Source organism: Diuraphis noxia, unplaced genomic scaffold, assembly GCF_037042655.1.
Source record: "Diuraphis noxia isolate RWA-SAM2 unplaced genomic scaffold, SU_Dnox_SAM2 contig0006, whole genome shotgun sequence".
NCBI lineage: Eukaryota > Metazoa > Arthropoda > Insecta > Hemiptera > Aphididae > Diuraphis > Diuraphis noxia.
The window spans coordinates 930,252-958,122 of NW_028301716.1; the positions used below are offsets into that span (position 1 = coordinate 930,252).

The following is a 27,871-nucleotide window of genomic DNA, read 5'->3' on the forward strand; positions in this document are numbered from 1 at the left end:
TATCTCTTTAATAGTTTAATCTTTACACATTATTTAGTAGTATTATGCAAATATTACCACGAATTTAATATTTAAAATTTTTTTTTTCTTACCATTATACATTAGCATAATATACAAATATACTAGTGCATCAAACTGTAAAATTTTAAATTAAATAGGTTTATGAGAATAATATTATCATATCAATAACGCTAGACAAATATCACTGTTATATAGTTATTCGTTATTTTTAACCAACTAAAAATCACATGATTCGATTTAATCAATCCAAGGAAGGTATAAGTTTTGTTTATCTAGATAAAATAATTTTTTTGGATAAAAACAGTAAGAAGTATTATTGTTATCAACGTAATGTGATTTAGACATTGACATTTTCAGTGCTTCTATTGTGTTATATTTGAAGTTGAAATTGAATAAAAACTAAAGTTCCCAAGCACAAATTAAACACAATCATTTTTATTTCTTTAAGTTTTATTGGGCGTCATCGGTGCTATCGTCGTATCTTACCGACGATAAATTATATAGACTTTACTATATCAATTCACGATTGATAAGCTTTTAATTTAATTTTTGCACTCCCCAAAGGTCGTAAGTGTCAGATTACTTAGCTTTTATGTAGCTGCAGCTATCCTAATTTTATAGCTATATAAATATTTCTATGGAATGTAGCCCAATTAAAATTTCTCAATACACAATATTGATTAGTTAAAAAATTCATTGAGGTAATGTAAAACGTCGAGTTACAAAATATATAATTACCACAATAGTGGGAAAAACTTAGACATGCGAATGTAGTGACGAAGTGGTAAAAGGGACAGAGATGCAAAAATAACCCAATAATATTATTTCATAAATAATTTATTACAGGATTATGATCACAATATTTTTTTTCAAACAAATTATGGCACTCTTTTTAATGTACTTAATATTATTTGACGATATTTTATGTACAGGTATCTGCAACTTGTTTCTAAGCCATAAAATAAGTTAAAATCCAAGAATCTTAAGTTTTAACGAACAACGATATTAAACAACTGTGACACTACCTATTGGACCCTACAGCTGCTTACCGAACGACCAGCGTAAACGGATGGACTGAAAAAATGCATCGTCTGCGCCTTCCTTAATTGCAACTACACACCATGTTACTACAAAATCCAGTGGGGCAACCAAGCAAATGGCAAATGCTCATTTGTGGCGATTACTTAAATTAAAAATGTATCATCCCTATTATACACATTATACGTTCATTACACATTTCGGAGTGGTTAGGTAGTAAATTTAATTTCCGACAAAAAGGTTATGGCCTTGCATAAATATCGGTCCAGTTATTTTTAAAACATACATAAATTACATCCCAGGACATTAAAAAAACATGCAAAGTGGTACATATAATATTAGTTTGAAAAGTCGGTAAATAAAAAGCAGACAAATTACAGGGAAAAATAGATAAATTAAATACGAGGATAAATTAATGAATTGAAAAAAAATTATCTGTTTAGACTTTGTGCGAGAATTACCATATATTCATATAACTTGTTGACCAGTTACCCACTTAGTTATTATTTATTAATTTTTAATATAATCAACAGCAAAAACAATATTTTTCACCGTAAAATTCATAAATACAATGATTAATGCATTATTGCATTATAGTCCTAAATTGGCTAAGTGAAAGGAAAATATTGATTTTTCAAATACATCTAAATACGTAATTTACGAATGAATAAAAAATATTCAGACCAATAATTGACATAAATATTTCCAAATACTTGTGCCACAATATTTACGTATGTATATAAAATAAACCAATATCATTATTTACATAAAAATTAAAAATAAGGTGTAATTTAAAACGGCTATTATATTTGCAGTTTGCACCGACATATATGCAGACCACGACGCTTTTTTGTAGGGACAAAAAGTTCTAAAAACCATTATTTGATTAAATTCATTGTTCTAGACAATTTGAGTGTTGAGCAATGAGTGTGCTTGGTAAATCACCACCTATATACTAAATTATAGACACTATACGTATACTCACACATATACTATAGGTGGTTTCGAAAGGAAAAAATCGAATTTTATACTTCTATTTTATTAGTCGCAAACCGGTATCAATCAAAATCATATTGTCATATAAACTATAATTAAATCGAATTTAAATTGTAATTGCATCGTGTCAACGAATAATTTACCATAATTTTATGAATCTTTATTCATTGTTTGGTATAGCAAATACACTTCTCTAAATGGCATTTCCATCAGCAATGTTTCCCGTCCAGTCTCCAGTTGATCCGAACAAGTGTCCATGTGTATTACAAGTGCCTTTTGTAAAAGTGTATCAATCATTTTATCACAGTAATTACAATTATTAATATAAACAAAATGTTGTAATATTATTTTTTTGATTTGAAGGATGCGATTTAATAAATTTTATACTCGTATGTTCTAATGAACAAGTTGTACAAAAAAATTAGTATAAATTAGTTTTAGAAAATGTCACCTAAGTTTCATAACGAGTTCGTAATTTTTAATTTTTCAAAAACCCATAAATCGTTTTAAGTATGTCACCATGTATATGGATTTAAATTAAAGTACAGTCGTAAAAAAAGGTTGAATAGCACTGGTGTCTGGTTCATGGGGCAGTTGAATACGAATGACGTGTAAACGAATTAACAAAAAAAATAATGTACAATATGAAAAGATACATAACCACTTTGGGGATATGGGACGACGGATAACTTATACTATGTATAATAATATAATACTACTCTGAAAAAGATTAATAAAGTCGAAATGCACGATTTATGCAAGTGTGTTCCTCTTAGTTTTGTATTTTGTTTACAGTGGGATTACACGAACCTCGAACGCCACGCTCTTCACAATTTCACTTATGGGAATAGACGACGTAATATGATAAATAAATAATTTACACGTGCATCACTGCATAATAAAATTATATTATAAGCACATCCGGTGCGATACCACTTTGTTTTTGGTACCTATTGTGTACCTACGTCAGATACCACCTTGTACTTAGGTACCTACTGTGTGTCTACGTCCGATACCATCTCGCTACATAGGTACATACTGTAAAACCTATATTATATCATTTATTTCGTAAATAAGTAACAATTATGGAAATTTGTAAATAGAAAGTTAAATTATTAACGAACGGACGCTAGTGTTTCGAACGACGCGAAGTTATCATCTGGTCGAGATTATTGAAAAAACAATATACCAACACCATATGAGCCACAAATTTGAGTACATAACGATATTTTTAGCTTAGAATTAGACGAATATACAGATAATAGATTGAAATATACACATGTTTAGGTAAATATTTTTAAGTTCACATTTACAAAGCTTAAAAATATATTTATTTTGTTACTATTTTACTATTTAGAAGCCCGAGGACATTGAATTTTAATAATTAAAAGTTTTCTTAAAATTAAATTTCAAATTCAATTTAATTATGTGTTAATGGTTATAATATCTTTAAATTTTAATATTCAAAATTTATATTTTTGTATTTAGTTTTTACTTATACTACCTAATCGAAAACAGTACGTGTACCTATTACAGTATTTATTTCTTATATCGAATATGTGTTATCATTAATAATTGCATTCTGCTCATCCATATCTTTTCATGTATCCAAAAGTATTTGGACGTCATTCGATTGCGTTCCATTTCGACCTTTTTACCTTTTCGTTTTCAGTTTGTCGATTGCGTTCACAAAACGGATAGATTTTTTTTACCTTTGAATGTTCTGATGTCGTCCTATTGTATAATATATAAGCATCCAATTACACAATTTTAATATGATTTTAGTAATGAGTAATGACTATTGAATACATTTGTAATTTTAAGATTGATATAGGTACTAAGAAATTGATGCAATGTGTAGAAAAAAAAGAGTTAAATTGTAAACGAAATCTTTCACAAGCGTTTGCAGTACGCCGCTACTACTGCTCATTTCAGTCCAACTCATTCATTTTGAATTTTCATTACAAACTATAAAGTTTAAAATATCTCTCGATACTATATTTAATTTTTTGTACATCTGCAATCACATTATACATGTATCGAATATTAACACAAATATTGATTAGTAACATGAATTTAAAAATATCTAAAATGTAAACACGAATTTATATGTAAACTTGACTTAATATCTTTGAATTCATGCCTTGTGGTGTGTATTATTAATATAAATAATAACATAAACGTATTATATAGACATTTATTGTTAACAGTATAAATCGTAATGACGTACAATATATTTCTACTCGCTAATAACCGATGGAAAGTCCCCACCGATCGTAATATGATAATTATGATTATTGTTAGTATAAACAGTATAGGTGTAATATCATATAATATAAATGCTGAATATGCAACACCTTGAATAATTTATTTAGGATTCAGCGTCTAAGCGCCCGTCGATGTATCGTCAAATTGGTACTTTAATTTAAAAATCTGTCACAAACATCGCTTGGATACGATTTCTCTCTAGTATATGTTCGACAGTAACGTGCTCAATTTTTTTGAAAGGAGGAGATACGAATTTTGGACTCGTAGTCCCATGAGTGACTGACAGTGTACTTAAGGAGGCTTCTATAATTTAATGATTTTTCACTAACGTCACATGAGTATTGTCTCTTGCCTACTCGAATTTTCCAGCTACAGATGAGATTATCGTTTATTTTAGTGATTTTTATACCGAATGAAAAGCATGTTAAAACATTTCATTCGGTGCTCCTAAATACATTTCAATGACAGACATTTTTTACCTTTTTCTAATATTATGACTAAAAACATTTACTTCATTGAAATATAAACATAGTACTACGTAATAGTATAAATCATTTTCATTTTGAACTATAGAACTTCAGGTAATCTGATTTTTAATCAGACAACACTAACCAAAACCAATTAACCGATTTAATTGCATACAACTTTTATCGAAGTATAATAGTGTAGTACAGTAGAAAAGCTTTATGTAACTTGTCAATTTCAATGTTTTACCCGTTTTTATATTTCAAAAACGAACCTAATCAATCTTACGTTTTTTGGTTTTTTAGAGTTATTAAATCATAAACGCATTTTTGAAAGGGAATTTAAATCTGAACTTTGGTTATGACTAGGGCTCGGAAGTTGATGCATTTTACATTTTTTTTTTGGAACTTTTTAGACGATGCTCTCCGGGCTACAAATCTGTTTCATAAGCAAGTGAATCTGAATAACTAATTTTTATTTTGCGTTTTTTGGTGTTTTTTACTTTTTAAGTCATTTTTTGACATTTTTAGGTCATTTTTTAGTCATTTTTACTGATTTCACACTAGTTCATTTCTTATCGTTTCTTGTCGACCATTATGCTGATAACTTAAAACTTGGAAATTACCACAGTCTAAGATTAGTACCTATTCAATTTCATCTTGACGATTACATTTGTCGTTGTCAACAATTTCAAAAATATTAAATGGCGAAGAAGCTTCATGTGAGTGTTTTTCGGATGATTTCAGTGCTGATGATTTGGTACATTTCAGATTTGCCCCAATCACTTAAGTGGACGTAGAGAGAAGTTTTTTCCAATCATAAATATTTATTAACAGATAATCGTCGTTCATTTACTTTCGATAACATAAAATACGCTCTAATTGTACAATGCAATGATTTTAATTTTTAAATAATTTGTAAGCTTTGATAAATTTATAAAACAAATATTTTTTATTTTTTTATCTTCCTATTTCAAGGAAATTTTTGTCATTTTTATGTCATATTTTGAATTTTATAGTAAAATATAGTAAAATATTTAAAAAAAAATGTATTTTTGTTAATTTATAACTAATATTTGTAATTTTTAGGTTATTTTTTTAGGACATTTTTATGTCATATTTACATATTTTTTTAGGGCATTTTTTATTGTTTTTAATGTTATCAATTTCCGAGCCGTAGTTATGACTAGTTAACAACTCGATTGGAACTATATTTCTATGTATCTAATTAATCCAAAAAACATTCTATGTCGAAATATGAAAATATATAATATTTTTACAGTCATAAAAACAGTTTAAAAAATTGAAACTTTTGAAAATAATCAATGTAGACACTTAAACGGATCACCCTTCATAAAATTGGTTCGTCAAAACTATTAAAACGATACCGTTACTATACGTCTCATTTGTTATGTGCATTCTAGATGGGTTCAGCATAAAACTACATATTGATGAGGGTTTTTGTTAGTCCCAAAATTGTGTTTTCTTTTTAATAAACTACGATCCAAATCAATATTAAATGAAAATTAATTTCATAAGATTATAATATATTCCACGGAAAATATTCAGCAATGTTTGTATTTTCTATTCAGAGTTAGATTACTCAGATTAAATTAACTCCTGAGCGATATCATAAAATGAAACTATGGAAACTATGTAGTATGTATAATACATCTTTCATTCTTAGTAATTAGACACAACACGAAAAATTAATTTGCGTGCTAATGTTTTTGTTTATATATTTCTGTTTATATTTAAATACAAACAAAAATTAAAAATGCAACGAAATTCATGACAGTCGACTTTAAAAGTTTATTTTAGATAAATATTGTATATTAATAAATTATTAAATACGTTAACATTTACTGTAAAATAATTAAAAATGTTTGTCCAGTGTCCAATATACTGGTAATTAGCCAAGCATTGTTATCCCCACCCACCATTATTCCTTTAATGATGAATAAATATTTAAATCCTCATTTTTTGAAGTTTTAAAAAAACTAAGCTATGTACTAAAAAACTTTGTTGTCAAATCAATAGAACTTTGAAGAAATTCTAAATGTGATATTTGAAAATATAACATTTTGTTCAAATTGAAACTTTTCTTTTTCATTGTAAATTGTCAAGGGGTCAATTTTTCCAAAAATTTCAATATACCAATATAAACTTAAATATCATTTTGTTTTAAATGTTTGTAGTTTGTACTCTTAGGATAATTGGTTTGAATTATATTATGAAGGCTGTATTATAACGACGTTGTAAAAATATTTTTAGTAATTTGTTGTAATTTGTAAATATTATCTTAGTATGATAAATGGTAAATACTAGATTCGATATTAAATCTATTTTATATTTCTATAAAATATAATTTCTAAGGACTATTATCCTTAGTATTTAAATTTTAATAACTCAGAAACTACTCATACGTATTTTGATTTAGTCATATCAAATCTTTCATAATCTGTTTAACAATTTAATATATTCAAACTATTTGATTCTCATTGAAAAAAATGAAAAGTATATACAGCCAAAAGGCACTCTTTAAATGGTATAAACTATATTTTTTTAAATAATCCTCGAGTATCATTAAAAATATATTATTAAAGGAAAACATGGTGGTGAGCATGCTTGTCAAATAGACCTCCATACAACGTGTTTGAGTTGGTATAGTTTATTTGTATTTTACCCACTAGAATTACATAGTATTACATATAGAATTCGCGGGTTGTTGCTCGTTACATACTCTATTTTACTATTACGTCATTCCAAAGCAAAACAATTCAACTATGGTAGTTCACCTTCATTCATTTTACCACCAGAAAAAAATTTGCTGAAAATAATAATAACACTCGGCAAGTCTATATTATAATATATATATATATATATATATAATATCCAGCAAACTGTAATCATTCCGTGCGCCGTGATAGAAGTGTAATATTATTTTAAAAATTAAACCTAAACAAACAAACCAAAAAAAAAAGAAAGTCTCGCGGACTTTGGTGTAAATGCATTATAGGGATTTTTCAACTTAATTTACACTTTGGTGATTAGCTTGTTTGGAATATAATACAAACGGCGCGCGGCGGTCAATAGAAATTTGTAAAAACCATCCAACACTGTGGTAGAAAAAACCCAATCATGCGATTCATTATCTCCACAGAGAAGTCTAATAATAAAAAAATTCAATTATTTTTCAAAGATTTAATTTAAATATTTATTTTATATATTGTTCAAATCGCTATCAATAGATGATTGAAAAAAAAACTGTTTATAAAATTTATTTATAACGCCAATTTTACTAGATGCCTTCCTATATTATTATTTCACAATGTTACATATATAGACATAAATATTTTATATTAATATATCCATACTCTAAAAAACTGTTTCACAAAACACAATAACGGTTTAGAATTAACAAACTAAATTAAACTTAAAAGTGTCTTGGTCATGAACTAATAAATAACAGTTAATTATCAATTAACTATTTTTACATTTTATCGAATTTTAATGGTAATAATATAATATATCAAAATAGTAAAAGGAACTCAATGATTTTTCTTTCACTTTCTCTCATTCTATTTATATTTCTTCTACTTATTATAAACCGTTTCTTTGTGTCTATTAATGCAGTTGATTTTTCACGATAAAAGTACACAATACATCGTTAAACGTCATTTCAAACCTTGATAAATAAGCGTTTATCATTAGTCTTTACCATTTTGACCTACCCACCGATATGGTGAAAGTTTTCTCTTCGATTTCGGTTATTGTAGCTGACCATTTCCGTATGTCTCGATTTCGTTTACTAACTACGCCTTTTCCGATACATTTAACTCACGTTACATACGCGATTCGCTCATGCAATATATTTATTACGTACACCTGGCTTTCCCAGATTTTCAGGTATGAACTTTGGGCACAAATCTTTTACTAGTGAACGGTATATAATACTTATATGATTAGAGTTATTTGAATGCGAGATTTTAAAAGATAATTTCAGTAGCCATCTCATTGAATTTCAAACCCATTTTAATACTATTCACAAGCATCGATATCACACTCCAATCTGTTATACAAATTTTCAGATTTTCAGGTGACAGCGACAAACCTCTAGGGGGGAAGTCCGTTTTTCGTTGGAATATAACGATTTAAAGACATATCAATAAATAAATTATAAAATCTATAAATTACTCAAAAATTACGCATTCAAAAACGCAAATAAGTTTTTAATTCCACTCACTGGCATGCAAATATTACTCTGAGAGTTTTTTTTGGAAAACTTTGAAACCGGACCTTAACCTGTTTATAATTTATAGCATATAATGTGTACTAAATTGCGATTCATCCATTAACATTACTTAACAGTCTAATATAATAGACAGTATCAATTTCCAATCTCACTAAACGCTCATCTATCACAGCGTTTCTTAACTACAAAGTTGCAACTCAATTTTGGGTAGCTAATAATTTTTAATTGGTCAATAAACAATTATTAAAACGTCAATAATAATTATTGTAATAAAGTTATAAAATGTAATTAATGTTAACTGTAAAAAAAACACGAGAACCCACATGTATATTACCTGTAGATAACCCGGGAACCAATTTGATAATTGAGAACCAACTTTTAGTTGTCTTGCGGGATAATGGTGTTTTGGAGGTATATTGGAGTTGACAAGAAGCTTTGGCTTGCATTTCGGAATTCAGACTTCTTTGGTGCATTTGACTGTTATATATTTATGATCTTCGTGATATTATTATAAAATATTATGGAATATATGTGTATAATATAGTGTATTTTAGATCTTCGATCATGACAGCACAGAGTTTCATTGATAACTATTTGTTGTTTTTTGTTTTTACATTAGTCAAATAATATTATTATTTAATTTATCATCAAAAACTCCAAAGAAAATGAAACATTAAGATAGGAATTTCCTGAAAACGTGACATTTTTACTCGCTAGACCGTTTTTTTTTTTCAAAGTAAATTTTCTATGTATTCATAAGACCCTCTGAAAAAAAATATTATTTTCTTATAACATTTTAATGTATACTATCATTTATTTTACCATTTCGTTTTTCAGCTCCGGAAGTGTTGGCTCAGAAGCCGTACGGGAAAGCAGTGGACGTCTGGAGCATCGGTGTGATTTCATACATATTGCTGTGCGGATATCCGCCATTTTACGATGAAAACGACGCGAATCTCTTCGCTCAAATTTTAAAAGGTAAATCATATTGTTGAGTCACTCGTGCGCATAATATAATATTGCCATTTAGTGCGCAAATCAAATAGGTATAAGGTATGACACATTGCAATGCATGCAGATGTATTTTATTGGCTATATGTATTCGTTCATATATACATTTTACAGTTGTAAGTACATTTAAAAACATTTATATTTGAACCATTACGATCAATCATTTTTAAATCCTACCCTGATAAAAGTACAAAATAATTTTCACGTGGTATATTTCACAATAGCTACGACATCTTAACGTGCATACTATACAGTATATGTCCTATATACACTTCTACCTACTTTCATAATTTATTTGACTCCTTTATACAGTTAAAGTTTTTTGTTTAAAAAACGGTGTTACAAGAATAGACACACAATTGATAGACTGCACCCGCACATAATTCTGTTTTTACTCATTATTATCATTCTAAGACTTGCTAATTTAATATGAGCCATGGAATCTTCAAAACAAAATTACATAATAATGTTATTTAAAACCTACATAATTTTAATATTGTGTAATCCATTTAACGTAAAACACTCATCATTTCATGAGCTATAAATATTTTTTTACAGCACTTTTTCTTACAATTTTACAACTGAACACATTTTTCATGATGTAAAAATAATGTTTAATATTGAGTGTGTTTTTTATCAGCAAATTGAACCTGAATTGTACTTTGAGAGATCAAAAGAAAATATCAAGAAAGTCACCTACAGCTGTATAATATGTTTTGTCGTGCTAGAGTAGGCCACTAAAATAAGTATCTGAAATACGAATTCAATGATAAATCATTGTATAAAAAAAAATTTATGAGTGGATACGGTTTATCAATTTCTATGGATAATTTAGGTATAGCTGCTTTTATGTACATTGCTCTATTACTTAACTATTTATTTTTCTATTTTTAATATGGTAAATTGAAATAATTTTTCTGAAGACAGATATTTTATCATATAATATTATTGTTATTTGTTAATGACTTAATTTTCAACACAAAAATACAGTTGAATGGTAACTCATAGTAAAGATAACTTAAAATTAAACTAAACATTTTAAAATTGTTTTCTGTTTCAAAAAAAATAACATATCTATGTAGTAATAAATAGTTATTTCAAATCCTTACATTAGTATAATTTGAATTATAATAACAATCGTTAACGGAAAGATTTTTCATTTAGCTATACAATTTCGTTAAATCGTTGACTTTAAATTTCTACAAAAAAAAAATGTGTGCGTTTTCAATATTTTTAGAATAGCGTGAGAAAATTTTTTATCAACATTTATTGCCAAATATTGAAATATCTATATAAATAATTCAATATGGTTTAATTCAAGGATCAGATTAAAATGGTCTAAAAATATCAAAAATCTAACGTATCACCTAAAATCTCTGAAAAAATCTACTGAATTTGCGCGGATTTTCAGAAAAAATAATAAATAATTTGTGAATCGTTTCATTTATTCGAGAAACAAAGATTTCATGACACGCGGACATTTACGTGTTTGAAAAAAGCGACTAAATCTAAAACGAATTTTCCGTGTACCCTTATTATTATTGCAGGTGAATTTGAATTTGATTCTCCTTACTGGGACGATATAAGCGATTCGGCGAAAAATTTCATAAGGCAACTGATGTGTGTTGACGCAGACAAACGTTACACGTGCCGTGAAGCACTGGCTCATCCATGGTAAGTGTAATCAGAAATATGAAAAAATGTATTCGTTGTATCAGTTTTTCGTCTAAAATATGTTACCTTATAGGATTATTCATATACGTTAAAATTGCACTCAATTGTATATTAGCAACAATTTGTGTTGATGATAAACTCAAATTACTTTGTTTTTAACGAATACGAGTCTTAAAAACGTGTCTTATAATGTTAAATGTTAAAAAGTACCTATAGGTACACGATATTTTGTTGTTATTTAAAAGTTTAAGAGGTGCATTTTTCATGTTTAAAAACATCTATTTTAAATGTTGCGTGCACTATAGCTGTCATACATGACCAAAATAGTGTCGTTACATCGGGAAATGTTAATTAACAAAACGACATCCACAGCGACCGTCACGATTGTTAACACAAAATTAACGCGTAATATCTACATACCGTTTGTATAATATATATTAATATAAAATACAATGTTCGTATAGAAAAATTCAAATATTCGCCTTATTTTTGCATTTCTTATTAATATAAATGTACAGAATTGCAGAAATAATTTGACATGTAATAATAGTAATGTCATACCTACGCGTTTTACTGCAAAGTAATTTTTTCATTTTAAATACCTACGTTATTACCTTTTCTCTTTTGTTTATAATAATTTGGTGTGCATTTTTCTTCCGGTTTCTTCGGATAAACAACACGTGACACTATAATCGCGTCCTATCTACTTAACTGCTCTAATATTATTCGTAGCTACTTATATTGTAACGAGATTAATGATGCACGTGTTTCAGGATATCTGGTAACGCGGCCAGCAGCAAGAACATTCACGGAACCGTTTCGGCACAGCTCAAAAAGAACTTCGCCAAATCCAGATGGAAGGTACGTACCCACGTCTTATCGGTCCACCCGTAGTCCGTATTATCATATCACTCGTACCTATATAATAACAAATATTATGTAATAATATTCCACGCACGGTGCCATAGCCCATAGCACGACCCTATCCAAAACCTTAACCTTGAACACGCGGTAAACAGTAAAGATGACTCGCGTCGTTTGCGTCCTGTAACCCCTTTAACTACAACTCATCATCATACATATTATATATATTTAGACAATTTTGCTTCATATCATAACAATGCATCGTAGTAATCATTACATAAAATCATACATAATACTTAAGTGTACCTAATAATAATGTATTAGACATACCTAATACCTCTACCAGCCTATGCATACGCAGATCGGCGTATATCCAATACTGGATGGAGTAGAAAAATGCAACCATAAAAACGTTAAGATGATGATGATGTTTCCAGCAATTAATGAACGCCATAACCATGGTGCATAAAATGCAGAGGTTAGCGATGAACGTGTCGGAAGTGTCGTCGGACACATCGTCATTGCTGCCTGCTGCGGCAGGCGTGCAGCCAAACAGACAGAAGTGTGCTACGATTGTAGAGGAAGCCGAGATTGATGATTTTGACGGTGACGACAATCATGGCCCAGATAATAATGGCTATGGTACCGAAGGTAGAAAAACAAAATAGCGTGTTTGTGTGTGTGTGTGTGTGTGTGTGTGTGTGTGTGTGTGTGTGTATGTGTGTGAGTATGCGTGCGTGTCTGTTGTTGCTACCCAGTGACTGCCAATACTCCGTGTTGCGTTTGAAATGATCCGGCTTGCGTGAATGTATTTTTTGAAACCACGTAGATGAAAACACAATGCATAGTATTATATTAAAATAATGTATAGAATAGCGCACTTACGTGTACAAAATTACCGTAATTTAAAAATAAAATAAATTCTTATTATACGTGTACATACATAGAGGTACATATAGGGACGATCCGTTTGGCGCAAGACATTCGCAATATTTTCAAAAACTATTAAACGTTTATTTTATAATCATTGATCGTTATCATTTGTTTTTGTTTTTACTTTTTACTTTTTTTTTGTGACAATGTGTATTTTAAATTCCTTATTCCAAAGCAGAATATTTGACAAAGTTGTTCGATACCCATATAAACATATTTAAATTTGGATGAGTAATTTATATGAATTATAAGTACCTATTTTAAGTTTAGATGAGCGTAGTTGAGTGGTATTCCTGGACCTCTGTTAAAGAAGAAAAATGTTAGTTACTCTGATCGTAAAAACTTTAAATACCTACCTTCTTATAACCAATTAAGTACTTATATCCGAAATTTGATTTTAATAGACCAAAATACTCCAAATAATACTTTGCTTCGAAAGATGAAATTATAAAATATGCTGTATGTTGTCATTCGAAAAGGTAAAAAATATAGTTTTATCCTAAATAAGATGTTGTTTTATAACGACCATAAATTATGTAAAAGAAATATTTTCAAACATTTCACTTTGTATTTTCTGAAAGAACGATTGTCTTACGTCAAATGTATCATCCGGTAGATTTGAGAAAAATTCAATAAAAAAATTCCCAGTTTTAGTCTGAGTTTTAAGTATATTATTCTTGTGATGAGGGGTACGGCTCGAGACTGCATTAATTTGCAAATCCATATTGGACACAAGTTTATAATGTGAAACATTGCAAATTAATATTTCACGAGTACGTTTTAAAATACAAACACAAAACGTTACTTTACAAATTTTTTGAGGTTTTCGCATATTTTAATAATAATTGTTTCTTTATAGAACATCAAACGGGTTTTTTTTTTTTTGTCATAATATTATAGAGATAGGTACTTTTGTTATTCGTCAAAAATTAAATAAATAAAATAAAAATTCACTGACAGAAATTAAATACCAGAACTCGGAACTAGATCAGTACTCAAGTATACAACTTTAATTTGATCGTAATAAACTATATTTAGTATAGATTTTTAATTACCTTCTATAAAATTGTTTATAACTTTTTTTAAAAATTATTTAGTATAGTTTCTTAAAAATCAAATCCTTCCAAATAACATTATTATTTAATTTTTTAAATTTTAAATAGTTTAATGATTTATGGCAATTTTATGTATATTTTTTTAATGTAGTTTTCACAGATAAATACGACAAGCTTCTTTCGAGGGGTCTGAAATAATTAACATTATTTATAATTCAGATATATTTAAACCAATGTTAAAAGTGACTTACCAAATGATCCCACGTATCAATCAGTTAAACATTTTGTTATAGATTTAATTAATACAGTCGATACCTTATGCTAAAAATAATGTTTAATTATTTCACACTTATTTTATTATTATTATCTGATTGTCTTATCGTTATTAGAGCTATTGTAAATTAAAACAAAATTCCACTATAAAAAAAATTAAAATTGTGATCCTATTACAGCAGATTACTTAACAAAAATCATAACATACTCTAGATACTCATTTAAGTGATTAACAGTTTTTATTATTATTATATTTATTATATTTTAAATTATTATTAATTACTTAAATATTATTTGTAAACAGACAGATTAAGTAAATTAAATATTTATTTGGCACTTATGCTATTATTTCCAGTGGTTATAAATTAAAATTTCATTAAACACGTATTATGCATAAATCCAAATTTTGACTTACTGTAACTTGGCAAGTTTTGTAAATAGAAAAAACTTTTAATTCAAAAAATGTTTAAAAAAATATATAATCTATTCGAATATGTGGAAAAAATAGTGTTTCCATTAAAAAAAAATTAAGTAGTATTGCGCATGCGCACACCAATAGTATTAAAAATTTTAAATTTATCTGAAAACATGTATTTAAGTACTCCCTATGACTTCCCGAAAACCCAATAATTGCAATACAAGGTCATCTGTCTGACATATTTAGTGTTACTTTAAAGTTTAAATCGTGATCACACATTATTCCACTAGTGTAAGAATCAGAACGACATTTCACAGTCAATGTTTTACACTTTTTACCTATTTTTATCTATAACTTATTGTACTACACTCGTCGATTCTGTCACCCAAAACCGTAGTTTTTCCATAAAAATAATGCGAAATAGGAGTTACGCAAATTTGGTACTGATTACGTGAGACCACTTTCAGATTAATTTAAATTAGTGCTGAAAAATATTTCAATTTTTTTTTATATGTCATCAAAACTTTCTATATATTAGAAACGTTGAAAAGCTGTTGGTAACATCCTATACCATTATTAACTCTAGAGGCGTACCTACATTTGGCAACCGAACCGTGAGGTTAATTATACGATATTGCCTTTCACACGATTATACACAAATATCCAGATGTGTTGCATAAATAATTACCTATATATCTACCTCGTAGGTGTATAATATATTATTGTCAAAATGTAGATAAACTACCATTTCCGACGTAAATAAAAAAGTTTCGTTTCCAGTTTCTGCTATAGATTGTGTTAATGAGTAAAATTGTATTTTTAACAAATGTTATGGATCAAGACGATTAAATTCTTGATAGTATTAATTTAAAAAGATACTCAAACGGCACATTATACAGAGTACAGCATCTATTATATATATATATATACGGTATTTATACATTAGATGCTATACTATATAATATACCACCCTTATTCTGTTAAAATAGAAGGTAATTACAATGAAGTATGTTTATTTTTACAATACAGAATATTTACTTTACATAGTTTATTCATAAATTACACAACCTTCAATCGATCAAATTATGGTCAGATATCAGCTTAATAATAGTATTATTAAAAAAAAAATTTTTTTCAAAAATATAATGGTTGTGCCCATGTCCATATATTATATTGATACAGCCCAATGTCTTTTGTTTTGTGAATAATATACTAAAAATATAATTTACCACAAATTTAAATAGGCATGGCTACAATTTTTTTTGTTAATCAACATTTGTGGAGTAAATGTAACAAACGTACCCAGAAGTCTATATTATAACAATATTAATTCCTAGGTTTATTTCTAGGATTGCAAACAAAATCATAGAACAAATTTAAATGTGCGCGTTAATATGCATGTTTAGAGATTTGAACTTTGAAGCATATGACTGTTATTTTTAGTGGCTCCATAGAATATATATATTTTTTTTTAAGTAAAGCGCTTGATTTCATTACAAAAAAACCCCCAACGACGGGATTTTTCCAACATTTGTTTTGTATTTTCATTATTTTTAACGAGATAGAAAATAATTTCAGCGATAAATTATATACCGAAAGTAATCGAAGATTGATTTTTTTTCGACGATGCTATTAATATTTTATGTCATCTATAAGTACATTTTTAAAACTCAAAGTTCCGGAATCGTTGCTTGCAACAAATTCATGAACTCTACATTTCTACACACGAATGAACACGCTGAACTTTTACTCGTATGATAAAATTATGTATCGCAATTTCATCAAGTAGTTAAGTGGATGATATTCAGTACGAATACTTTCTTATTATTACCAACAACAGTGCATGTTTCTAATGTTGTAATTTAACGTGGAAAGTGGCATAATAATAATAATAATTACGGAAACGACACAGTAAAAGGAATTCAAGTAATAAGTGACGGTATTTAAGAGGGAGAGAGAAATATTTTCCTTTTTCTCCTTTCCTATCACCCAACAAATTCCGCAAATAGGAAACATTCTAATATATCCGAGGACGATGACGATAATTAAAATATAGAAAATTGTAAAACCAATATTTAGTTTCTAAAATAGCATCATAGCTTAATTACTGTGTAATTAATTACTTAATACTAAAAACAATTTTCTTACAGTAGTTTTTGTTTTTCATAAAATATACAAAACACAGTAAAAAATGTTCTCAAAACCATATGTATTACCTTCTTAATATCATTATAGGAACCTTTATAATCATATAGGCATCCAGAAAGGGAGCAAGCTGAGGCGTTTGAGGATAAATAACTATTGTTCCGTATAATATATATTGATAATTAGAAATTGTAAGTAGTAACACAAAAAAACGGTCATCGTTATAATGCTATAAAAAATCCAAACTTAACTTAAAGTTACGTAATATTAAATTTTATGTATTGATATGTATACTAACAAACCTTCTTCCTCTCCCTAGAACAAATTTCTACGTGACCTTTGTCTATAACACATACCAACATAGGTATTTGTGGTTTTTAATAGCACACTAAAATCGCATATAGTTCAATTACGCAAAATACTTAAATAATAAATAATAATCTATAAAAAGTGTCTTCTCAAGGTTCCAATATAATCTGTATTCAAATACATACCTTTTGCTGATTGATATAATTATATCAATTATATAATATATTATGAATCGCTTATATTACGACGTCGTATATAGTATTATATTAGCTACATAACTTAAATATCAACATATAAAACATAACTAAAATTCACTGACATTCTTTTTCTATAGCAAGTCCAATCTTTCGAATTTTTAAAATAATCCTGATCCTAGTTCAAGAAAAAAAAAAAATTAAGTGTTACCCATAGAAATTTATATTTCAGATTAAATAAATTTTCTTCGCAAGTTATCAGGATTATAATGTAATGCGGACATATGCGTAAATAGCGTTTAAAATTATGAAAGGGATCTGAAACCAGACTTTACTAAATTGTAATATTAAAAACTTAAAGCAAATTTAAGATATGTTTGGGAGCTTGTTTCCTAACCCTCCCCCCCCTATTTTCTGCTATGGATACGGGGAACCTTTCATAATTTATGAACACCTATGGACTATGATCCACTACTACTAAACTTTAATATAGCTACTAAATAAAAAAAAGTTTATTCAATGTTCGACGATCATCAATAAAAATGTTTATTTTTAAAAGAGAGTAAGTATAATTCTATAGGTACTGTGAAAATAAAAATTTCATATATAATAACTAATGAAAACTGCTCTATGATGAAAAAAAATGATATTTTATAAAATCTTAGAGTAACAACTTATTAATACTTAATAGTGCTGCTAAAAAAATTAATTGACTTGTAAAACTATCAAAGGCTATTAAATGGATCACTTAGTATAAAATAATATAATATAGTTCGTATTAATGTTGTTGTTGCATTTGTGTGTTAAGTGGTGCACTAGGTCACGTGGGGTTCCTTTAACGTGTACTAAATATATTATATACAACAAGCCCGATTACCCCGACATGGCAGCCAAATCCCGTTAGACTAACACGCGGATTCGAAACTTTATCAAATTACGCGAGGCGTACTATTGATATTAAGTTTACCGCAGAATTTATTTAATAACTAAATAATCGTATCATGACTACCAAAACTTAAGCACCCAAATTAAAAACACTTTCCGTGTAATGTGGACCCAGGTGCTGACTGTCTGGGGTAGATAAGACTAGAGGAACAGCCATCCCTAAAAAAATTGGGTGGATAGGTAGGTATAAATATTTTACACGATAATCTGAATATTTAGAAAAAAAAATAATTAGGAAAAAGCTGGTTTTCTTTAACTTCTGTAAACGTTTCAAAAAAAGTATTGTTCTTTAAATAAATGTAAATAATAAACATAATGCAATTTGCAGACGTTAAAGTAATAAAATATTGAAAGTGTAGCAAACTAAAATTGTTGCTTTTTATCGTGTTAAAATAATGTCCCTTGCCCTAAAATATGCATTTACCACAAACTATATAATTATGCCCTATATGTATATAAACATTCAGTAAATCTTACTGATTGAAGTTACGATATCATACATATTACAAAGTGTATATATGATGTAGGTCAGTAACATAACTCAGAAGTCGCGGTCAAAGTAATAAAATTGTTTTGGCTGTGGGTGAGTTGCGGCCCTATACTTGCCGTTTCCGGTGTTGGAGACCGATAAATTCCGGCCCGATAATATTTTAGGTGTAAGTTAGTTGCGGCCCGACATTATTTTAGCGGTAGGTGAGTAGCGGCCCGAGTAATTACCTATGTACCTTACCTATATAATATATATACCTAAAATTATAGTTACTTACTTACTTATTATTATCATGTATATGGCAGATGTGGTTTTGAATATACATAGCAATAAACGAATAACGATAAACGAAATGTTCGATACGCATGGGAAGTTATATTTTTATATTATATTATGATAAAGATAATATAAATCGTTTTATCGTCTTATCTGCCGTATGACTTGCATTAACTACGATAGTGGGATAATTTCAAATGTCAAAATGAAAATTTTCAATGCATATTCAGTCCGAAATCAATCGTTGTTTTGTTTTCATAATATATTATACGTATATACTTTTATTTTTAACAATATGATGATTGTATGTTTTATTCTTATTACACGAAAAAAATATTATTAATTTGTCAATAATTTTATTTTTTCCAAGACAAATATTAATATTTGTACGACAATTTATACAATAAAATACGTAATATTGTGATGTTTATGTACTATATATTATAGTCATATAGTATATAATATATTATATATGTATTATAAACATTATTGTATGGCCGCAATTCGTACGTTATTTAGGGATTGGGCCGCAACTCACCAACACTGATTGTTTTGCACCTCCTCATATCTCCTTATACCTGAATTAGGGGGATCATACAAAATTTCACTCCTGCGCCTAAACTTGGAAGTTACGCCACTGATATTACATGATATATTTTTTGATTTATATTTTAATGAATAAATAATAATTTTTCTTCACTTACAACTCTATGTATCCATATACGTTTTTTTAAACAAAAAATTTTATTAAAACAAAATTGTTTAAGCTATCCCATAAATTAAATTTTTTTTAATTTTACCCGAACATTTTTTGTTTTTACTCTAAAATTATGAAGCATCTTATGCCCTTTGTTATCTATCCGAGTTTAATCAATATAATATATTGTTGTCATCTTTGAGTTTGCCTGCAGTATCAATAGCTATACCAAGTGTACGTGTTTATTCGTCTATTAAAACGTTTATTTTCATCCCAATGATATCTTATTAAAATCTTTTATCGTCTGTCAAAACAACAGTAATTTCATCGACATTTTTATTTGACATCTAATATTTATAATTGGATAATTATTTTTATATTAATTATTGCACAAAATTTCTGTTTCGCTGCATATTTTTCTCCTTCGATACATTTTTCCCAATTACAAATTTTGAAATATGATTTCATGAAACTTTTACTGTACAAGAAACACAATTATTTTATAGCTAATTAGGTACCTAGTTATTTATTATATTTTTAGATTATCCAATTTAAAAATAAAAATAATTGAAATTTCGTATAGTGTTTCTTGAAAAATCACTTAGTGGCTTATAAGATTAAAAACACGGCGAGGCAGTTGAACACCCAAGCCGCCAATGTAAACCATTACAACACCCGAAAAATCAAAAAAATTTCATTAAATTAATAACAGGCTGTACTGATGTATTAGCATAACATCGCCAAAACATATTGTCTTACGTTTATATGCATCCTAAAATAAAATGAAATTGTATCGAAATGATGCCATTTATTTTTGGTGGTCCATAACTGCGTGATCTATAACCATATATACACATTAGAAATTCTAATTTGAAGATGTTTAACGCTGCCGCCTATGTGTGTATGCAATTATAAAATTCATCAAATAGTATAATTATTTGCGTATAGTTATTGAATTAAATTATATTGTTCCAGATTATTGAAAAAGGAGTTTCATCAAACTGCTTTTTATTTGTAGGAACACAGTCAGTGTTGGAATTATGATTCATATTACGAATTTCGTCAAGTATTCAGCGAATTGTCATACGAAATTAAAGTTGAAATGTGATTTCACAAAAGCCCCGAAATTAGAGAAGCATTCCTTCGATGAATTTGATCATTTGTTATTCCTCTCATTTGAAATGAAAAACTGTGTAGTAGCTAAGTATACAAATTGACAAAACTGCGGAACGAATGGAAAATAAGAAATATTTTTACTCTGCCAGAACAATAATAATAAATTAATAATGTATTCAAATGTATCGAGATTATACATAAATTTTCGATACTGAAATTCAAAATCAATATCAACATACCTATATGTTTGTAAGATTTTCTGTTAAAGGAAACAACAGGGATGATTCTATACTCAATATTGTTTTTTATAATAATAATAATAATATTCATATTCACCATCGATAAAACACCTTAAATATGGATAGGTGGGCATATTGTTGAAAGTAAAATATGAGAAATATTATCGGTAATTCTAACAATATTAAAAGGTAGGTTACCTAAAATTATTATTATTATTATTAGCAAAATCAATTTTTTTATACACGCCAGTACCTACGCCGCTAGTTCAAGTACGATAACCATTAAACTATGAATATAACTTAAGTTAATTAGTACTTACTTAAAGATCCATAACTCAGAAACTTCTCATTCAAATTTGAATTAAGATGCATCAACGTTATTAAAAAAAAGTTATCTACAGTAACACTTTACTGTAGAAAAATGGGATTATTGAATGAAAAATATAAGTTTGTCACACTTCAAAACACGATCCTTAAATGATAAAAAATAAATCCAAGTATTTTAAAATATGTTCTTTCAGTATCTCTTTAAATATAAATACTCAGTACTTAAAAAAAAACATAACCAAAAGCTAAAATTGACCAAAAGTGGTAAATTTAATGAAAATAATTAAATCAAGTTAAGTTAACAGGATACATGATTGATAAGTTAAAAGTTAACAGTTAACAAATTATAAATTTAACTCAATAAATAGTAGTAATATGGAAAAAATATTAACTTAACTCAGTTTTAAAATATCCACTTGGCCATCGACGTGAATCAGTGATCGTATAGGTGATGTTTTATGGTATTATATTATAATTACTTATATAAATTAGCGTAGACAATAAACAGTGTATCACTGTATAGTAAATTATTCAAATCGTGAAATGCATATCAACCATAAATTATAGATTATTTCATGTTTAACGTTGTTTAAAGTTTTCAACGTATTTTTAATCAATCAAGTACCATCATATAAGATATTCTATATATTTAGGATTTATTTTCGATAGAAATCCCTAGTTTTAATATTGCCTTAAATTATAGTTAGTGGGCTCTATAAAGAGCAAAATAATTTTAAAACGGTTTTACGCTGGCCCTGAATGATTTGTTGTTTTTAATATATTTTTATAGTTGACTCTGAAAAACGTCGTCATGTAATCAATATGAATCGATCTGTTTAATATAGTTACCTAAATATTATACTATTATGTACAAGTAAACTCATGAATTATTTAATTCGTATACGATCACAACACTTGCTAATATGCACTTTATATATAGGTACACCCACTCATGTCGATGCTGTTCATAATATTATTTATTTAATAAATGGGTACCTTGATACAAAATGTAAATAAATAAATAAATCTAAACAAAATATACATGCTTTTATGTATACCTTTAATTTCTGCTGTAGATCACGCACGGAAATACACAATTGACATAATATGGTACGCATATAGTGCAATTGTAACTGCATCTCGACCATGACATGTAAAACAAAAATGCAATATTATATATAGATGTCTGCTAATATTTCCTAATGATAATTAGTATCAAGCAGTGTTTGTAATTGTATTATTTAAGCACCTAATCTTTTAAACCGAAATAAATATACCTAAATACTAAATAATAATAGTCACCTTTTATACCTACGTCCTACTTTGACATAGTACAATAATAATAATTAGTATTATTTCTTCATATTATATAGAGTAAAAACAATTTACAAAACAATCTCTATGTACATAAAAATGATAAAACAAAAAAAATTGTTGCTAGTCAGAATAATAATAAAATATATTATAATATATATATTACATATAATATTATACTAATATTATATTATATTTTATTATAATACATACAACAAAATTAAATTCCGTATAGTATTTCCATTGCTGTTGATATATTTGCAGGGGATCATTGCAGTAGATATGCCTTAGAGACATAATTCATTGAATAACTATCTTGTTTTCTAATACCTATACCTATATTTAGTATATTTATTTGCCTATAAGGTCAACATATAGAATTATTTAATATTTCTTTGTAAAAATACATAATGAAAGTAACTTCTCCTTTTATTTAATAATTCAAAATTAAAATAAGATAATATATCACAACCAAAATGCGTTAAGACATTAATTTGAAAAATATGAACCGATAAAATATATTTAACTCTTTCGATGTTTTAAGTTATACATCGAATACTATCGAATAATCTTACTTGACAAATCTATTCAGTGTATCTCACGTTTTAATGTTATCTTGTTAAAAATAATATTACTTATGATTATCATTAGAAACTATTTTATGACATAATCAAATAAACCTTTTAGTAGACGTAGGTACTACTTGTGAGTAATGGCAGAAAAAAAATTATATTCGAGTACGATCAAAGATAACGTCCGAAACTTGGTACTTGAATGATGACATATCATATTAAATGATGCTTAAGGCTCAACCCATAATGCCCAAGAGCTATTCATTTGTTTGAATTCCTGTCAACTGCTAAGTCACTCCCTTGCGCAACCCTCTGGAGGACAGATAGATATAAACTAATGCAATATAAATCTCTCCTGGCCAATCTCTTAATTAAAAATAACAACAATCATAAACACATATAAAATATACTCGTATTATCTTTGATAAGAAAACAACCGTCATTTACTATTTGGCAAGTACAAAAGTATTAAAAATATCGAGGGAATGAATATTGTACATTTTGTCGTTACTCCAAAAAAAGGTTTCAGTTTTACATAATCTTTTATAGTTTAACGTCACAATTCTTACTAAAAAATCGCATAACACATGTTTCTATAAAAGTGAATATTTTATTTTAGATTAATTCCTTGAAAAGAAATTTTACACGTGTTTGTTTATAACAATATTTGATGTATCTTTACAATTACTTATTAATTTGTTATTTTTTTCAATAATAATACACCATATTGAATAATGTACCTACTCAGATTATTATTATTTTTTTTTTTTTGACGATCACTTACCAAATTAGATATTAATTAATTATTGCAGTGCAATATTTTTAATTTTTAAGTAATTACTAACCGTGAACTATGAAAGGAAACAAATATCAAAAATGTAATCCAACAAGTAATTCATTGCCTACAATATAGGTAACAAGCAGCGATAAAATTATTTATTTTAATCTCGTTCGACAATGAACCACTTGTGCTAACGGCGGGCAAATGTATTATGATGAATATTTAACGACTGATTAAAATTTTTGTGAGAATAATATCTGATTCTGATTAAATATTAAAATACCATCATTTTTGTTCTCATCCGGGAATGTTCCTACTTGATGAAAGCAAAATATAAGTTAATATTTTAACTGTTAAATTAATTAGTATATAATCGAATTATAAGTACCTATTCAATGTAAGTTGTAAGTTCTAAATTATGAGACGTACCACGTACAACTCGATATTTCTTAATAAGTTTTCAACCATAATCAATTTAGTAGTGGGTTACATGGATTTCAAGCTTATTATTGTGTTGCCCAACGACAAATTTTCCGAAAATAATCTTCACCATCAATGCGTGACAAATATTAGCTTTTAATATAGGAAAGCATCTTATCTATCTTGCATGCACTTGTTAACTAGGTCGTTTTGCGATGAATGCAGTAATTATTAGTAAATAGTATTATATAGTAATAATACTGACTATATTATTTAGTGTATCTTATATAGTTTATACCTACCTGGCTACCTACAACAATATAATAGAGTATAGTTTCACAATTATTTGTGCTTTGTTTGTGTATAAAACAAATATTGTATTACTAATATGTTATAACAACAAATGTACAGTTTATTTTAATTTTAAGTCTACCTTATCAATTATTGCAATGTTTGTATTTCTATATAGGTAGGTACCTATTATTATCTTATGTAGTACCTATTACATATAACATCAGTATTCATTATGAAGCGTTTGTTTTTTTTTACGGAATCGTTGAATTTGAATCACCGAATTACGTTTAACAAAATCAAACACAAAATACTGGCCTAATATACCTATTATAAAATAATATAAATTAATATAATTATATATAATTATAATTATAATCTGTGATTATATCATAAGAGAAATATTGTATAGCCGATAAGTTGCTCAAGGATACTGTTTACATTTGAGGAAATTAGTTTATGGATTTTTGAAAGGTGTGACATACATTTACGTCGTGTGAGTATAGTAAATTGTCTTATTTAGTGAGACTGTATGAAAATTGAACTCTATGTTGAAACAGCATACCTATTCAGATCTAAATATAATATAACCTTAATAGAACTGTTTAGAATACAAACCAAATTAAATTTTTTTTAAAGTTCATTTGCCTCCTTTTTATATAAATCTAATTAAAGTAGGAATCTTTTTTTTTGAAACTAAGCGTATTATTAACCAATTTTTAATTATTTGTTGCTGTCATTACTTTCGATGTGTCTAATCCGATTGTACCATATTTACTGATTGCAGCAAGCATACCACGCGACAACGGTGGTGAGACAGATGAAAAAAATGGCCTTGAACAGCGGAGCAGGAATTAGCCAGGATGCGAGAATGGACAACCAGGACTATTTGGTCAATGGGATGACCGAATCCAACAGACTCTAAGAATTTCTCGTTTTACTTTCATATTATATAATTAATATTATCATAATTATTATTATTATTACTCTTCTAATTTTTAAATATCATTATTTTATATTTTTTTTTTTTTTTGTTAACGAGAATAATTCTACACATATCTCTTATATATCGATAAAATATAAACTCTTTACTCAGTAACCAGTCACCTAAGCAAATTAATTTATACGAATGTATTAAATCATAAAAGCGACTATAATATACAATAGATATATATATAATATTACATAAGTGTACTTATAAATTGTATACTTTGTAGACATATATGTATATAAATAATACCATATATGGTATAGAAGAAATTACATAGTATATATATATATAATACATTTTAACACAATATACAAGATATACACACGAGTATACGCTTACTTAATTTACACACTTTGCCGCGAAATCAAATATTTTTGCTCATCACGACTTTGACGACGTTGTGAAATAAAATAAAAATAATAATAATATTAATAAATACGTGTAGAATTATACTAATATTAACAATATCATTATCATAAAAATTGAAGGAAAAGACATTAAAATGTACACATTTATTTTAGTAAGTATATTGATTATAAATCCAAACGTAAGTACCTATATATATTATTATCCTCGACGCGCCATGTCCCTTCCGTAGAATTTTCTCTCCAAATCCAAAATAATAACTACCATGAATGTCGGTTCTATTTTTCAATCCGCACAAACACTAAATTCCGACCAAACCGAAACAGTTTCGGTGATAAATTTCGTTGTTTATTCTATACACTACATATTATATAAATTCTTCGAGTAAAACGAGATTCGACATTGTTTGATAATAATAATAATAGTAATATCACAGATTATATAAAAATATATTATATTATATAAATTATATATTTTATATAATCTGTGGTAATATTATGTACATTTCTAGTTTGTGCACTCTATTATATTTCGATAATACGTTGAAAACAAAACTCAATTAATATTAATGAAAAGTAAAATATTATATCGACATATCGTTATAAAATATTTATATTTTAGAAGTGAAAATATAATATATTATATTATTACAAAACGTCACATCGCCTAAAAACTATAGTAATTACGGGTAGACGCGTGATAAGTATTATAAATAGGTACTTTCGATTTTCGAATAATTATATTTTATGGATACAATTTAAGTTTAATTTTAAATAGGTAGATACTAAATTTAATATTCATACATTATAATATTACCTATATTATATTTTTTTTTTAAATATCTGCTTTTATTATATTATTATGTTTATTGTTTATGACATATTATATTATATTATTATACATCGTTCTAACGTTACAGTTTTGTTGTTAACTCGCTGTTAGAACTTTTAATAATTATTATTATCATTACTATTTTCAAAAAATAAAACTTACTATAGCTACATTTACGCTATTGTTATTATTATTATTATTATTATTTATTATTATTATTATTATTATCATTATTATTGTTATTGTTATTATCATCGTCAACGAATTTTTTTATTATTTAAAATAAATAATAATTGT

General features: G+C 27.3%; 1 protein-coding gene across 3 annotated transcripts in view; it reads left to right on the forward strand.

Moving 5' to 3' along the window:
- The window catches only part of LOC149054452 (calcium/calmodulin-dependent protein kinase type 1-like), a 389,323-nt gene extending 361,573 nt beyond the window's left edge, over positions 1 to 27,750 (forward strand). For 2 of the 3 annotated variants that reach the window (XM_089229957.1, XM_089229958.1), the window contains 5 exons: positions 9,880 to 10,020; positions 11,601 to 11,727; positions 12,501 to 12,588; positions 13,029 to 13,242; positions 26,174 to 27,750. In XM_089229957.1, coding sequence (XP_089086083.1) covers positions 9,880 to 10,020; positions 11,601 to 11,727; positions 12,501 to 12,588; positions 13,029 to 13,242; positions 26,174 to 26,244 — 641 coding nt within the window. In that variant the 3' untranslated portion in view covers positions 26,245 to 27,750. The remainder of the gene's footprint in view (positions 1 to 9,879; positions 10,021 to 11,600; positions 11,728 to 12,500; positions 12,589 to 13,028; positions 13,243 to 26,173) is intronic. The other variant, XM_089229959.1, reaches the window with a different exon arrangement.
- Positions 27,751 to 27,871: the final 121 nt, after the last annotated feature.